The sequence below is a fragment of the Phocoena phocoena genome, chromosome 12, assembly GCF_963924675.1.
Source record: "Phocoena phocoena chromosome 12, mPhoPho1.1, whole genome shotgun sequence".
NCBI classification, from domain to species: domain Eukaryota; kingdom Metazoa; phylum Chordata; class Mammalia; order Artiodactyla; family Phocoenidae; genus Phocoena; species Phocoena phocoena.
The window spans coordinates 79,486,843-79,501,465 of record NC_089230.1 but is presented as its reverse complement, the minus strand read 5'-3'; the positions used below and the strand labels follow the sequence as shown (position 1 = coordinate 79,501,465).

The window sequence follows — 14,623 nt, the reverse complement described above, 5'->3', positions numbered from 1 at the left end:
TTAAACACTAGTTTGTGCCCCCAAACAACTTCTTTTGTTTGGAACTGGATGTGACTATAAATGTAACAGAACCAAAGTCCTTTATCTTGTAGCAACGTATAAGGTTTTTGTGTCAAAATGTAGGAAAAATGAAGGTAAATTTCTTGCATTTCTCCTCTCTTTACTAACTTGAGCTTTTCTTTTTTTTTTTTTTTTTTTTTGCGGTACACGGGCCTCTCACTGTTGTGGCCTCTCCCGTTGTAGAGCACAGGCTCCGGACGCGCAGGCTCAGCAGCCATGGCTCACGGGCCCAGCCGCTCCGCGGCATGTGGGATCTTCCCGGACCGGGGCACGAACCCGCGTCCCCTGCATCGGCAGGCGGACTCCCAACCACTGCACCACCAGGGAAGCCCTTGAGCTCTTCTTAATAGTCATAATCCAGAGAAGGGGAGCAGGAATCATCTGTATGACATTATCTAAGCATTACTTCGGGTCTGCACAGCGACTCCCCATTTCATTTTAAAGGAAATTGGATAAATGGTTGATTTGTATAAATAAACTGTCAATGAATCAAACACACACACACAAAAAGTGACTGTGATTATACTCCTGATAAGAAATCCCGAGGGTCTAAAATCAAGTAGTAACAACAGGGTGATTAAGATATGTATGTAGGAGCTCAGTCAGCTAGACTTGATGAATTGGATGTGAGAAGTGAAAGAAGAGCGAGCTTATAATGACTCTCAAATTTCTAGCCTCAGGAACTGGTGGTTGGTGGGGACGATGGAGGAAAATCAGATTTATGAGGAGATATGTTCGGATTGGGGTGTTGTGTCAAAGACTAAAGTCTCGAGTTGACACCCAGTATTCATTTCCCCTCATATCGTTACAGGTAGCTGATTTTAGTTTGGTACATGGCCACCCAAAATAATGACAGCATTTCACACCGATAGCTGCATGTAGCCACGTGACAACGCTCTGGCAATTGGCATGTAATATAAGTTTGGTGTTGTAAGCTGTGCTTGCAACTTCCAGGAAGCCTCCTTAAAAGGAGGGGTGAGTTTTTCTTCACTCCTTCCTCTTTCCTGCAGGGGACTATGGACATAATAGCTAGAGGTCTACTAACCATCTTGGTCTAGAAGTGTAACTTGGCCACAGAAGCCACAAAAAAGCAGAGCAGAAAAACAGAAGGGGCCTGGGCTTTGACTTCGTAAAGACGAAAAATAAATTTCTGCTTGTTTAAACCACTGTTATTTTGTGACTTTCTGTTAGTCACAGCTGAATCTAATCCTAATACATATCACATGTGTTTATCCTGAAGTATCTGCGGGACTTCAAGGAAGGATATACAGTTGGATATACTGATATGGAAGCAGGCAAGAGATGAGTTGGAGACAAAATCCATGAGTGACCAGCACACAGGTCATTTCCTGAAAGCAAACCCATGTGATTTTTCCCAATAGCCTTCAGCAGCCTCATTTTGAGATGAAAAAGTTAATGAATGTTCACTTAGACATTCACATGTCAATTCATTTTCTAACCACAAGTATAAGGTGAATTAGGGATCAATATTAATGTGTATCTAAAAGATTGCCTCTGAAAATAAAAGATTTACCACCGCTGTTCTTTGTATAATTGGCTGCCCTTTATAAGGCACTCAGACCCCATGAAGATAGTACAGTCACGTCTCCTCTTATTATAGAGTAATTATGGCTAAAACCAAACGATGAATAATCTTATGTGCCAAATACAGTGCAATGGATATAATAATAAATACTTAGGAACAATTACATTGATGTGATTTGTAGAAAAAATAAAATGTAAGTTTGACCAAGTGAATAGGCAGCATAACTCTTTACAGACTCAAAAACAGATACTCACAAATATGAGAAAATATACATGCAGCCACCTATTCAACTTGCTAAACTGCTAATCCCATTGTACAAATATTCTATAAAAAAAATATTCAGCAGCTAGGATCTGTGTAAGAGCTCTTTTTAAAGTTTGCAAACTTTCCCACTGTAGACCTCATTAGAAGCTACCACCTCTTCCCACCGTTATTTCTAATTTCTTAAAAATAAAAGCCTTACTTCAAATAAAAGTTATAATGAATTTCTCATAATACTTCCAGATCTAAAGAACTAGAAAATGTTTCAAGTTGTTCTGCATTCTCTCAAAGGAAGTGTGAATAAATAAGCCAGCACCTACAGGTTTGATTTGGAGGGTGTGGGTTACCACTGGTTTTTAAACCCAGACTATCTGGCCATCTTCTCCCTATCACTTGTCAGTATGCACTCAGGGATTACAGAAATAATTTTAACTTCATCAAGGAGGAAATATAGTATGAAAGTAAAAATCCCAACATATATCTCAGTTATTTATTAATTTGTACTTAGGACTGCCTTGGTCCCTCCCCCCTCTCCCAGCACAGACTAGAAAGTAGCAAATCTGCATCGCCAACATCAAGAATTGAACCCACATCCAGCTGGTGAGGGAAGGTGGAATTACTTTGCACCTCAAATCCATGTGGCCCTGGGACCCAGCTGGGTCAGTGACAAGGAACTGAACCCATCTTCAGGCTCCCGATACAGAGGCTCATCATCAAGGAGTATCAGAAACCCAAATGAATCAGAAATTAATGAAGATAGGGCTTCCCTGGTGGCCCGCGTACCGCAAAAAAAAAAAAAAAAAAAAAAAAAGACATTAATGAAGATATATTCATAGAACCTTGAAAGATGAAAGCTCCTGCCCAGAAACTAAGGGCTCCCAGGAAGGGAGAGGAGAGTATCTGATGATAAAACCAGGTGAGAAGCACAAGGCCTAGAGTCCTAGTCTTGCTTTGATGACTGATTAGCTGAGTCTGTTTCTTCATAACAGAAAGCAAAGAATTAGACTGGGATGATCTCAGTGGTCTCCTTCAGCTTTAGAATGTACGTATCAGAAATTACAGCTGAATGCTATGAGTTTGGCAATCTGCTCGAAACCTCTTGATCACAATACATTTATTATCTAGTCCTTTTTTTTTTTTCGGTACGTGGGCCTCTCACTGCCATGGCCTCCCCCGTTGCGGAGCACAGGCTCCGGACGCGCAGGCTCAGCGGCCATGGCTCACGGGCCCAGCCGCCCCACGGCACGTGGGATCTTCCCGGACCGGGGCACGAACCCGTGTCCCCTGCATCGGCAGGCGGACTCTCAACCACTGCGTCACCAGGGAAGCCCTATTATCTAGTCCTTTTTTTTTTTTTTTTTGACTCGTGAATTTGTTTTTATTTTTATTGGGCTATAGGGGATGGGCTGGGAAATATCTCAGTAAGTTATGCCCTACTAGGGAAATGTCCATTCTAACTTTCCTGGGATAGCTTTCGGAGCTTTTTCTTTTTCTTGGAGCTGCTGTTCTTGCTGACAGCAGCCTCTTCAGGTCCACTGCTGAGAGGCTCCTCCTTGGAAGAGAATTTCCTCTTTTTCTTGGGGACCCTCTTGATCGCGGTCTCCAGGGAGCATTTAACTCAAGATGTTTTGCTCTGTGGAAAATGTTCTTTCAGTATTTCTCTCTTCAATAGATGTCAGTTCTTTCAAACAAACATTTATTGTTTTCTTTGATATTTAAAATGATGTTATTGTGTTCATAAAAGTAAAAATAAAGAAGGTATCACTAAATGTAAACATTTCCATTAAGGATTATCCTCTTTGCAGTTAAACATGCTATTGGGTAAAGTATGGTATAGGAAAGTGACTGAATGCATATGAAATCTTGTGGCTTGTTAAAGGTTGTTTGGTTGTTTGGGGTCTCCTAGGATACTTAGTTGTTTTTCCACCAACCCACACTTCCTCTACATTCCTAATAAAGCCTTTGGAATCTGCTGGGCTTTTTAAGGCTCTCTCACTACCCTCTTTCTATGACTTCACCACATCATTAAAAATCTAAAGTTATTTAGCATAATTCAATAATATTAGCAAGATTTGTAACTGTATCCAAGGATATGAACTTGTTTGTTTTAACAACCGCCTGGACAGTCCAAAAGGCCATTAAAGAAAAAACATACCACGTCAAATTTTCAGTAGTTTTATTGAAAAATGCCTCTTTTGTTTCAGAAATAAATAATATAAGGCAGTGAAATTCACAATCTGCAGTTAAAATATAAAAGCAGCAATTCTATGTTCATAGTCTTGCAAACATTTTCCAACTGCTTTTGATAACTAAGAAACATTATGTTCTGGGAAAAAAGAAAGTTCATACTAAATGTACAACACAAACATGCAATTCCATCTCTGCAGAATAATCTGCAATTTGGTATGAATGTTAGCGTGTCTAAAACAAGGAGGTTTAAGGCAATATGGAACTGTATCCATTTGATACAATAATTTCAGCTACATGGCTTAAGGTTTGTGGTTGTTAAAGGAGATGTCTAAGAGCATACTATGCCCTAATGTATAACAGAAGATAGAAGAGGAAGATAAATATTTGCAACAGAGTTGACTTTTCCCTCTTTTTTGGTTTTAGGAGGGGAACTGCTTGGATCGGGATGTAATTGAACTGCAAATAAGCATTGGAAAAGATAAACTGCCCTCTCGAAATACACAGTCGTTCTGGGTTCCAGGACTTAACAGCTTAACCTAAGAGTTTCACTGAGGCTTCCCGCTGTGCTACCTAAAGGCACAAGGCGCGTTCGTTCTCTCCCTGCAGCTTTTGTGAACAAAGTATTTCGCAAGCGCTTCAAGAGCAAAGGCAAAGACTTCTACAGACTGCGTGCAGCGAGCTAGGCTTCCTGCAGGAACAAGGTTCTCTACAGCCAGAAAGGGTACTCTCGGATGAAGCAACGCCGGAAGAAACGTGACAGATAACACATGCACTGCTCCGTCTGACCTGTAAATGAGAATCCCAACACCTCCCCCCAGCCTGGCCGTGCTGCGCGCGCGCGCGCGGTGTCAGCTTCACTGCCGGGGGCCGCGGAGCAGGGCGCGCCGCCAGCGCTCATGGGGAGGACGCTCCTCGGCGGGCTCGTCGGCGCCATAGTCCTCGTACTCGTCCGCCGTCCGCTCGGGCTCCACCGGCACGATGAAGGGCTCGCGCTCAGGCAGGTAGGCCCCGCCCTCGGGCACGTAGGGCTCTGTCCGATTCAACATTACAGTTATGGCATGATTTGGAAGGCGCGCACACACACACACACACACACACACACACACACACACAGCAAAAGCTAAATCATCACCCGAGGGGATGGCACTTCAGTCTTAATCTCATAACTATAAATAGATAAATTACAATGTTCTGATTGCTTCCATTTGCAGAGAGAATTTGGTGATCAATAATGAAACGGCACTTGTTTTTAACCTTCAAAGATCCAGCAGTAAGTACAATCATTGCACAAATACCTGGGAAGGGTCAGAGACTGGGCCAAGGAGAACTGTAAACCAACCTAGGTGGGATATTGCAAATCCCCAAGCAACCGTTCATGACTTCAAACCCCTCAGTTCAGAGAACCATTTGGAAAGATGAGGAGGTATGGGGAAGTGACACTGGCCCCTAGAAACTGAACTCTGGAGGTGAAAATCAACTATCACCAGGTAATATACAGTACATGACATGTTCTGTGGCTGTCTCTCCCACGGCCTGAGTTACAGCTGGTGGGTGAGGACCTCCAGTGACTACAGCGAAACAGGAAGAGAAGAAGTGACTCTCAAACTTTGGTTTGAAAATTGCGATCACAAAATCCAAATGAAAGTACACGTACAAAAGGTAATCATAGTAAGACACATGCCCTGAATCAGACACATCGCTAACAAGCAAGAGATGAGATTCTATTTGGTGTTATTCCGGCAGAGAGCAAGCAGCAGGCAGAAGCTGATTGTACAGGACTGTTAAGTGATTTTAGTGGACAGGATCACATACAAATCATTTACAAGCCATCATTAGTTTATTATTTACATAAGGTATTTCTCTTTAACCAGGTTAATTGTTTTTCTCAAAATGGCATCATCTCTGCGGTTAGTAGTTTTATTATGCGCCTCTTTCAAAGCTGAGGCTCCTCGTGAGCTGTGTGTGTGAACGTTTTCTTTTAAATAATATTTTTCTACATTATTACTGAAATGCATCAGGCTTATAAACTAACACCACTGCTTTTGTCTCATTCAAGTTAGTATAAAGAGTCTCCACCCTCCGTTATGATGTCCACCCAGTTCATTAACCATATCGGTGGTGAGATTTCCATACAGACTCATTTCCTAATAAGCACGTGCGCAAACATCTCAGAAACAGGATTTTCATGTATTCAAACTGTAAGCAGCGCTGGCGACTTAGAAAATGTGTTAGCCGGAACCTGAAACAGGTCAAAGATGATAGTTTTTAAAAGTTGAATTACTATGCAAAAAAAACATCTATACACATTCATCTAAGTATGTAATGGTTAAAGTAGATATGTATATATCCATATATTTCAAGTTATTCACACATACCAGAAGGCAGAGGTAATTTAAATTTCTTTCATAAAGAGGGAAATTGTAATTGTGGGAGTGGGTTGCTTGAGAAATTTACAATTCATGATTACTTCTGGTCATAGGTAAGGATGCACGTAAATATATAGATATATAGATATTTAGATATTCAACTACTCATGCACTACTTGCTAGTAGCCAACCATATCAAACAGCAGGATCATTTTTAAAACTTGCAAGATGCTCGAGGGTGTGCTGATGAAAAGATCACCGCTGCCCGCTGCCCACAGCATTAATATATTTATTGTCAGATCAGCATATCTCCTTCATCCCAACAGTCCCCAAAGTCAGGCTTAAGAGACTCCTGCCTCCTGTAATTGTCGAGTACTAGAATTTCAGGACTGACTCTAAAAACATTAAGTCCCAGAGTTTATAAATATTAATTCCATGGACAATGTGAAATAGTGAAATATTTTCAGTTGTCTGCACCATGTTATCAAATAGTCTGCCTACACATTAGAGTCTCAAAACAGTTTTTTAGATATATTCCTGTATTCAACAAATCCCTCTTCCCAGCCTTTAGGGTTAAAAAAAAAAAAAAACAAACAAAAAAAACAGTCAATTGGTAGCATTCTTTGAACTCCCAAGAGAAATAAAGAGAGGTTTATGATGTGATCTGGTAAGTGCAGAAGTATAGAAAGGAGGAGAAGATAATTATTCAACTCCTAACAGTGAAATAATGTTATAAAATTAACATTAATTCTTTTGAGAGAGGATAACAAAACATACAACTGAAAGAGTTGACATCTTCAAGAAATCCTCAAATCAACTTTCCTTCCGTCCTAGGGAACTTCATTTCCATAAAGGTTTTTTAATTCAGGTGAGTTTGGGTCCCTATAATGGCAACAACATACCTGGATAGCCTTGTCCATTGTATGGGATGCTGGCACACTGGGAAGAGTCACAGTATCCAGGAGGACCTGGGGGGCCTCGGATACCTGAGTTTCCAGGACGACCAGGGGGACCTGGAGGACCTCTTGAACCTGTGGACCCTGGTGGACCCGTTCTGGATTCTCCTTGTGGACCTATTATGGGTTTAAAAGAAATATTTCCCCTCTTGTCAAACATATCTCCTGAGGCAGTCAACAATACTTTGGCACCTCCACTACTTCAAGACTAGACGATTCACTAGTGTATGGTAAGAAAATATTTCCTTAAGGAATCACCAGTATGACCCAGTGTAGAACTTTCTTACCAGTGATTCAAGAATTAATGCCAAAAATCCAACTATGTTAATGATTTTATTCAAAGAAAACTGACTTAGCAAGAATTGAGCCAAACTAAAGATATCAGTGAGTTCTCTGGTTTGCTCCCACTGTCTTAGAGGTAAGACTCGCTGCAGGAAATGGCTGTGGTAGCCAAGGCAGACATTCGGGTTGCCTGCTCCACCTCTAGACTATGTGAAGCAGTGCTATTTCTGGATCAAGTGACACTTACTCATGGTTAACATAAATGTAAAGATTTAACCTCCAGGACTGACCATGGTTGCAAGGGTCTCACGGACCTTATAACGAAGAAAAAAATTCATTTTCAATCTAGTAAACAAAATGCACAGAACAACTATTATTTCCTTCCAAAACATCAATAAAGAAACTGTGAATGAAATCTTGTAACGTGTCAGGATTTCTAATGAGAGTATATTTCCTCAGTCTACTAGCGACCTCTTAAAGAATACCAGAAGGAACAGGAAATGACAGCATCCTTAAAGGCTATGAGGCCAAACAAAACAAACAGGAATCCCATAAAGAGAAAACAACAGCCCTCTGTGTCACTAAAACTCAAACCCTCATATATTAAAGTTAGAGTAAACGCTTAAATAGAACGCACTGAAACATTTTTGAACAAAGAGAACATAAAAATGAGGAGGTTATACAAGTGGGACTTCTTGCTAAAATATCTTCCGTGATGGTCAGTATGCCTGAAGCTAACAGGATGAGTTTGTGCATCTCGTGGGGTCGTATGCTCTCTCGGTAATGATATGTTCTCTTGTTTGATCTATTAGCAAACCTACCTGAGGGGCCAGGCAGCCCTCGAGGTCCTGGAGATCCAATACCCCTTTCACCTTTCTCTCCCGGCAAACCTAAGCAAGCACAAAATGGGAAAACACAGAGGGAAAATGATCTGGAAATATGTAGCCTTCATCGGAACTGACAGTACTTGATTCAAGTAATTCATTTCCCGTAGTGAAAGCAGAACCCAATTTTTCACAGAAGTCCACGCTTTAAGCCAAATTCTTTCTAGACATTTGTGTAATTCCAGATTCATGGCCAAGAAACAGATCTGGCTACAAGTCAGGGGAAAAATTACTTGAAGAAAACAAACACATCTAATATATTATTTTAGAAGCTGTAATTAAGAACAGAAATCTTGAATAAATAGTTACAACTCACTGAAGACGTCTTAAAGGTATCTTATCTTTAGTAGCCCTATCAGTACTGCATCTGAATAATCAGAATTATAGACATATCTACGTTTTCCACAGAATGTTAGCCATCACTTTGACAAGAGTACCCAGCATCCTGAAACATCTGGAATCACATAATCCTGTTTTTCTTCTTTTCCTTCAGTTATACTTATCTATCATGAAATTAAAGCCACATGAACACATAAGACCAGTTTCCAGGCCCTGAATAAAGGAACCAGAAGAACTTAGATCCAAAATCTTAGGGCTGCTTGCATTCAGTTGCTGCCCAGCTCTTGCCAGTCAAAACAATAAGATTTTATGCCTGATTCAGTTTGCCAGGATACAGTTTTTCCCATTAACGACAGCAACAATCAGAAAATAGCGTTGTCTTTACTGAGCTCTCATGACAAAATCTTCCTGTTTTCTAAGACAGGGATCTCTACAGTCTGCGGCTGCCTAAAGAGAAAGACAGGTTCATGGATGCACGGCTCTTCTGGGGCTGTCCAAACAAGACCAGTGTAGTTTGCTACGTCCAGTCTTCTACATGCTTTTCAACCGGACCCAGCTCCTACACTTGCAGATTCCTACCTTTATCCCTATGCAGCAGTCAGGAATGCCTACCTCGTTCACCCGGGGGTCCCTGCATCCCTGGTGTGCCCGGGAAGCCTGGCCGCCCCCCAGGCCCTGGTTCCCCTCTGGCTCCCGCGCTGCCAGGGGGCCCTGGAGGACCCGGCGGGCCTGGTTGGTTGCGACTAGAGTGGTAGTCGTTTGGAATCTGATTCAGCATCTGATTGAATCTGCTCATCTGACCTAAAAAAAATAAATAAGACTTATTAGTAAGAAACCCAATAAGGGGGCTTCCCTGGTGGCGCAGTGGTTGAGAGTCCGCCTGCCGATGCAGGGGACACGGGTTCGTGCCCCGGTCTGGGAAGATCCCACGTGCCGCGGAGCGGCTGGGCCCGTGAGCCATGGCCGCTGAGCCTGCACGTCCGGAGCCTGTGCTCCGCAACGGGAGAGGCCACAACGGTGAGAGGCCCGCGTACCACAAAAAAAAAAAAAAAAAAAAAAATACAATTTTGTATCAGACTGAAGGTAAGGATAGCAGGCTATTATTTTACCTTGGTTTATTGTTTTATCTTAATGATAGTCATTAAAATATCATTGGCTTTATCTAACAGGATACAAAACTGACAATGTATAAAAATAAGAGCTCACGAAAACGAAATAGAAACATCTATCTTCGAAAGTTTAGGACACAAATTGCATTTTCCTGCAATTAACTAAAAACAACACACACACTCATACATTAAAAGGAAAAGAAATGTTACCACTTATCAGTTGTTCACAGACTTGTCTTGCAACTGCTCGCATCATGTTCTGGGAAGCAATGTCTCCCTAGTTAATTAAATCAATAAGTAGGATCAGCATATTATTTCCATAGTTTCAGAGTCCAATGTTTAACACACGATATAAATTTGTAGTCAAATTTTAAGAAATACATACTCTATCACCTTTCTCTCCTTTCAATCCCGATGGACCCTGAAATATAGGAATTTCAGATATTAGAAACTGACAAACATGGTCTAAAATGACTCATGAATGGACGGGATGATGAAAGAGGGCAAGGTCTGCTTTCTAACAAATTGGCACAATGACACATCACACTTACATCCATGTTACTCACATTTTGTTTGTCTGTTAAAAGGAATCTAATCTGTCTCCCTGTCTCTCCCTCTCTCAGAAGCACGTGTCCTCCAGTATAGTGCTGAGATGTGAATTTTATGATCACCAATTTAGAAGTTAGGTACTGTGCATACATTTTATGATGCCATTCACAATATAGGTCTGGAACTGAAACACATGTAAAATTGCCCTTGCTACCATTCTACTTTCCTTTACATCCCCATGGCTGGGGAGCTCAGGTGGTTACTTCAGGTTGTGCATGAGGTAAATCTTGGTTCAGTTAGAACCCATAAGAACCTGTTCTAGTAAGAGCTTTCTGTCAATTCCCTAACTAAATATGTATCTGTAACTTCTTCCAGTGATTTTTTGTGCACTGGGCATGAAAGGAACCATGTGCCTCCCTTATTAAAGGGCTCAATCCAAGTGGTGGTTCCCACATCCAAACGCAACCACAGAACATTTGTCCCTATTCTGTCAGGCCTCTCACTGGCCATGAGAGGATCTTGGAAAAAGTCTTCCTTCTAGTGCAAGAAGTTTTCGTCTTTCAGTATATCTCCAGGCTGCCAGCTGAAAGGAACGCCCAAACCATTGACAAATCTGATGGTCAGATAACATCCCAAACCAAACTGCCTCTTACCGTCTCCAGGACTCTTGCCTGAACGGCTCCAATATCCTCCTAACTGGTCCTCCTGCAACCCATTTGGCCCCTTTTGAGTCTGTTCTCCACAGAGAAGCCAGACTGATATTTTTAAAAAGAAAATTGGCGCATGTCACCCTTTGGCTCCAAGGGCTTCCCATCACACTAAGAATAAGATAAGAGATCCTCACCATGGGCTGGGTGGTCCACATGCTTACCTGTGCCCAGCTAGCTGACCTCATCTTTCATCCCTCTCCCCTCACTCCCTTTACTTCCGGTGCCCGGGCCTCTCTGCTGTTCCTTCCACGTGCCACCTTCGTCCTCCCTCGGCCTTTGTTCATGCTGTTCCCACTTCCTGCTCCCTTGCTTCATTCCACCTCCTCAGACAGACTCCCTGACTGCTGTATCTGAAATAGCCCCCTTCCACCACCACAATTACCCTCTAACCCCTTACTCTGTGTTTCTTTTCTTTGTTATCACTACCCATCATCACCAGAAACCGTATTGTTTATTTACATTTTGGGGTCTATATCCTCCACTAGAATCTCCATGAGGGCAAGGACTTTGTCTTGTTTACGTTTATATCCCCAGACCTTAGAACACGGATGGGCACATTTAGGCACCAAACAAATGCGTGTTGAGTAAATGAATAAAAATGTTCCATCAGCAGTTCCTGGAAACATCCACGACACAACATCAGGTGTTACAAGTTAGCAAGAAGACACCACTGGTTCCAAGAGCTAATGACATAAGCTAACAGTGACTGAGCTAAGCTCTCTCCTAAGACCTTTATACTCCCGTCTGCTAGTTTTGGTTTTAGAAACTAAAGGTAAGATAGAAGAGAGAAGAAAAGGAGAGGTAATTTGCTACCTTAGAAGGATGAGGAAGATAAAGGGGGGAAAGGGGGTAGATAAGGTCCAAATAAATGTTACCAAATTATAGTCATAAGAAAAACTGGAGTTTGCCCTTTGCTAAAAGTACTGGACTCTTATGGAAACATTATTTAGTTTGGAGCCTTTTGTAAATTTCAGGAAATTATTTTTTACACTTACTGCTACTTTGTTCCCATGTGTTCTTTTTTAATTTACTGCCACTCTGAGATTGTTCTGGGATGTATGATTTAGAACTCATCTTTGTTGCCAGTATCTAGAGCTCTCATTTCAAGTAAAGGAAGTAGAAGTTTCTTTCAGGTTTCTAACTTCAGCCATCAATTACATCAGTGATATTCTTACGGTAGACTCTCTTTCAGTCATAGTAAAATGAAATAGAATTCTGAAAGGGTTAACAAGTTCCATGTACTTTTAAGGGCTCTTGTGAAGTTTCTGTCATGATTCATTGAGGAAAAGAAACTAATAAAGTCATATGCTAGAGTACACACAGAGTAAGAAGTACACCAGGAGTCCTTTCATCTTTATGCTGCTTGCTTAATTTTATGTAAACATAGAAGGCAGGCCATACCACATGAAGATTTTAAGTTAGTTTGACATTAAAAAAATTTTTAAGCTTGGGTTTATATAACTTTGGACAATACTTCAGAAGAGAGAAGTTCTGTTCAGAGAACAGCCCTGATAGATGTGTCATTACTAATAATTGGACTTGTTGATCTTTGAGATAAATTTTTATATTTCAGAATTCTATTCAGACAAAAAAAAAACTGCTTAAAATAAATTTATTCCTCATACATACAAATAAGGAAGAGCTTGTAACGAAGAATATGGAGCCCAACAGTCATTACAAATACTTCTGGGTATTTTAGAAGCTATGAATTCAGTTTTGGAGATGCTGATTTGCAAATAGAAGATATGCATGATACCATCTCAACTATTATTTTAATCAAAACATCTAATGAAAAGATAATTAAACTGGATGTAAATTGGAGCAGGGCAGTATAAAAAAGTATAATGGGGCTTCCCTGGTGGCGCAGTGGTTGAGAGTCCACCTGCCGATGCAGGGGACATGGGTTCGTGCCCCGTTCCGGGAAGATCCCACATGCCGCAGAGCGGCTGGGCCCGTGAGCCATGGCCGCTGAGCCTGCGCGTCCGGAGCCTGTGCTCCGCAACGGGAGAGGCCACGACAGTGAGAGGCCCACGTACCGCAAAAAATAAATAAATAAAAAAGTATAATGGTGGGTGAGATAAATCCTTTTAATTCTGGGACTAATGTTCTAGCAACCTCAGCACAAGAGAAAAGAGCCAGCAGTGTGGCTACAGGATACTGACAAAGGGTTAACTTCTGCAGAGCACCCATGGAGGCACCATGCACCATCATGTATTTTTCTATCTTAAGCTGCATACCGCTCCTAAACAAAAAGAATGATTTTGCTGACCCAGCTCTGAGTGTTTATTCAGTGCAGAAATATGTGTCTTGGCTTATAATCCCATTCTCCTTTTAAAGAAACCCTATGACCACAATTTTCATCCCAGAATGTTATAGCTTAGAGAGAAAATTTTTAGAACTAGTACCAAGTTAAATCCATGGATTTAGCATAGCTTCAGCAAATGCTTCACACACATTACAGCAGAGATAACATAAATATGCCACAGCCTTGCAGTCTCCTCATTCATGGCCACAGTGGAATGACTAGGTATGCAAGCCGTCCACTTACTGGTCTGCCGTGGTCTCCGGGTTTTCCTGGTTTCCCACTCGGTCCTGTGACTCCTGGAGAGCCTGGGCTTCCCTACAACACAGGGAAGCTTACCATCAAAGAAGAATTTCATCTAAAGTAAACTAACAAAGCATGGCTGGTTTTAAAAGCTTTTAGCACATAATCACATACTAAGGAAGAGCAAAATCAAATTTTAAGATAACATGGAGGAAAAAAATCTTGAAAATTCCCATTCAATCTTTATGGACTATGTTTAATCAGTTTCACTATTCACGGACTGTGATCCTAGTAAACTGACTGCTAAGTGAATTTGCAGAAAGCAATTCCTATTAGTTTGTTTCTATTACCAAACCAGAAAACTCATCAAAAGGCAGGAGTGAACTCTGGCTGGGGAAAATACTGAGAAGGTAACTGGGCACCACGTGGTAGAGTTTCCCCTTGTCTCCTGGGAGTTGCATCTCAGCCTAGAAACTCACTTTTTCTTTGGTGCATTCAAATAAAGGGTGCCTCCTCTTCTATCATATCAGCACCCTCTATCCCATCAAAACCATAAGAATTTCTCCCCGTTCCTTTCAGCACAGCTTTAAGACATTTTAGCAACATTTTTAGTAAAATATTTATAATATCGCTAATCAATACATTATGTCTAAAGCTAAAATATCCTTAAAATAGAATCATCAGATTTTGGTAAAACAATCCTTTATTCATCAATTATGTAAATTTTAATATCTGTAGTAAATACTTCAAATCAAAGTTTATTATATATTTCAACTCTACTTGAGAACATCTATATTAAACATAAATAATAAAATTATTTTAACAT

The 14,623-nt window shown here is 41.1% G+C and overlaps 1 protein-coding gene across 1 annotated transcript in view; it reads right to left on the bottom strand.

The window, feature by feature from the left end:
* Nucleotides 1–4,096: 4,096 nt before the first annotated feature.
* The window catches only part of COL12A1 (collagen type XII alpha 1 chain), a 110,149-nt gene continuing 99,622 nt past the window's right edge, over nt 4,097–14,623 (bottom strand). The window contains exons 59-65 of the mRNA XM_065889016.1: nt 13,801–13,872; nt 10,379–10,414; nt 10,204–10,270; nt 9,497–9,685; nt 8,483–8,551; nt 7,326–7,496; nt 4,097–5,087 (exon numbers count right to left, since the gene is read on the bottom strand). Coding sequence (XP_065745088.1) covers nt 4,912–5,087; nt 7,326–7,496; nt 8,483–8,551; nt 9,497–9,685; nt 10,204–10,270; nt 10,379–10,414; nt 13,801–13,872 — 780 coding nt within the window. The 3' untranslated portion in view covers nt 4,097–4,911. The remainder of the gene's footprint in view (nt 5,088–7,325; nt 7,497–8,482; nt 8,552–9,496; nt 9,686–10,203; nt 10,271–10,378; nt 10,415–13,800; nt 13,873–14,623) is intronic.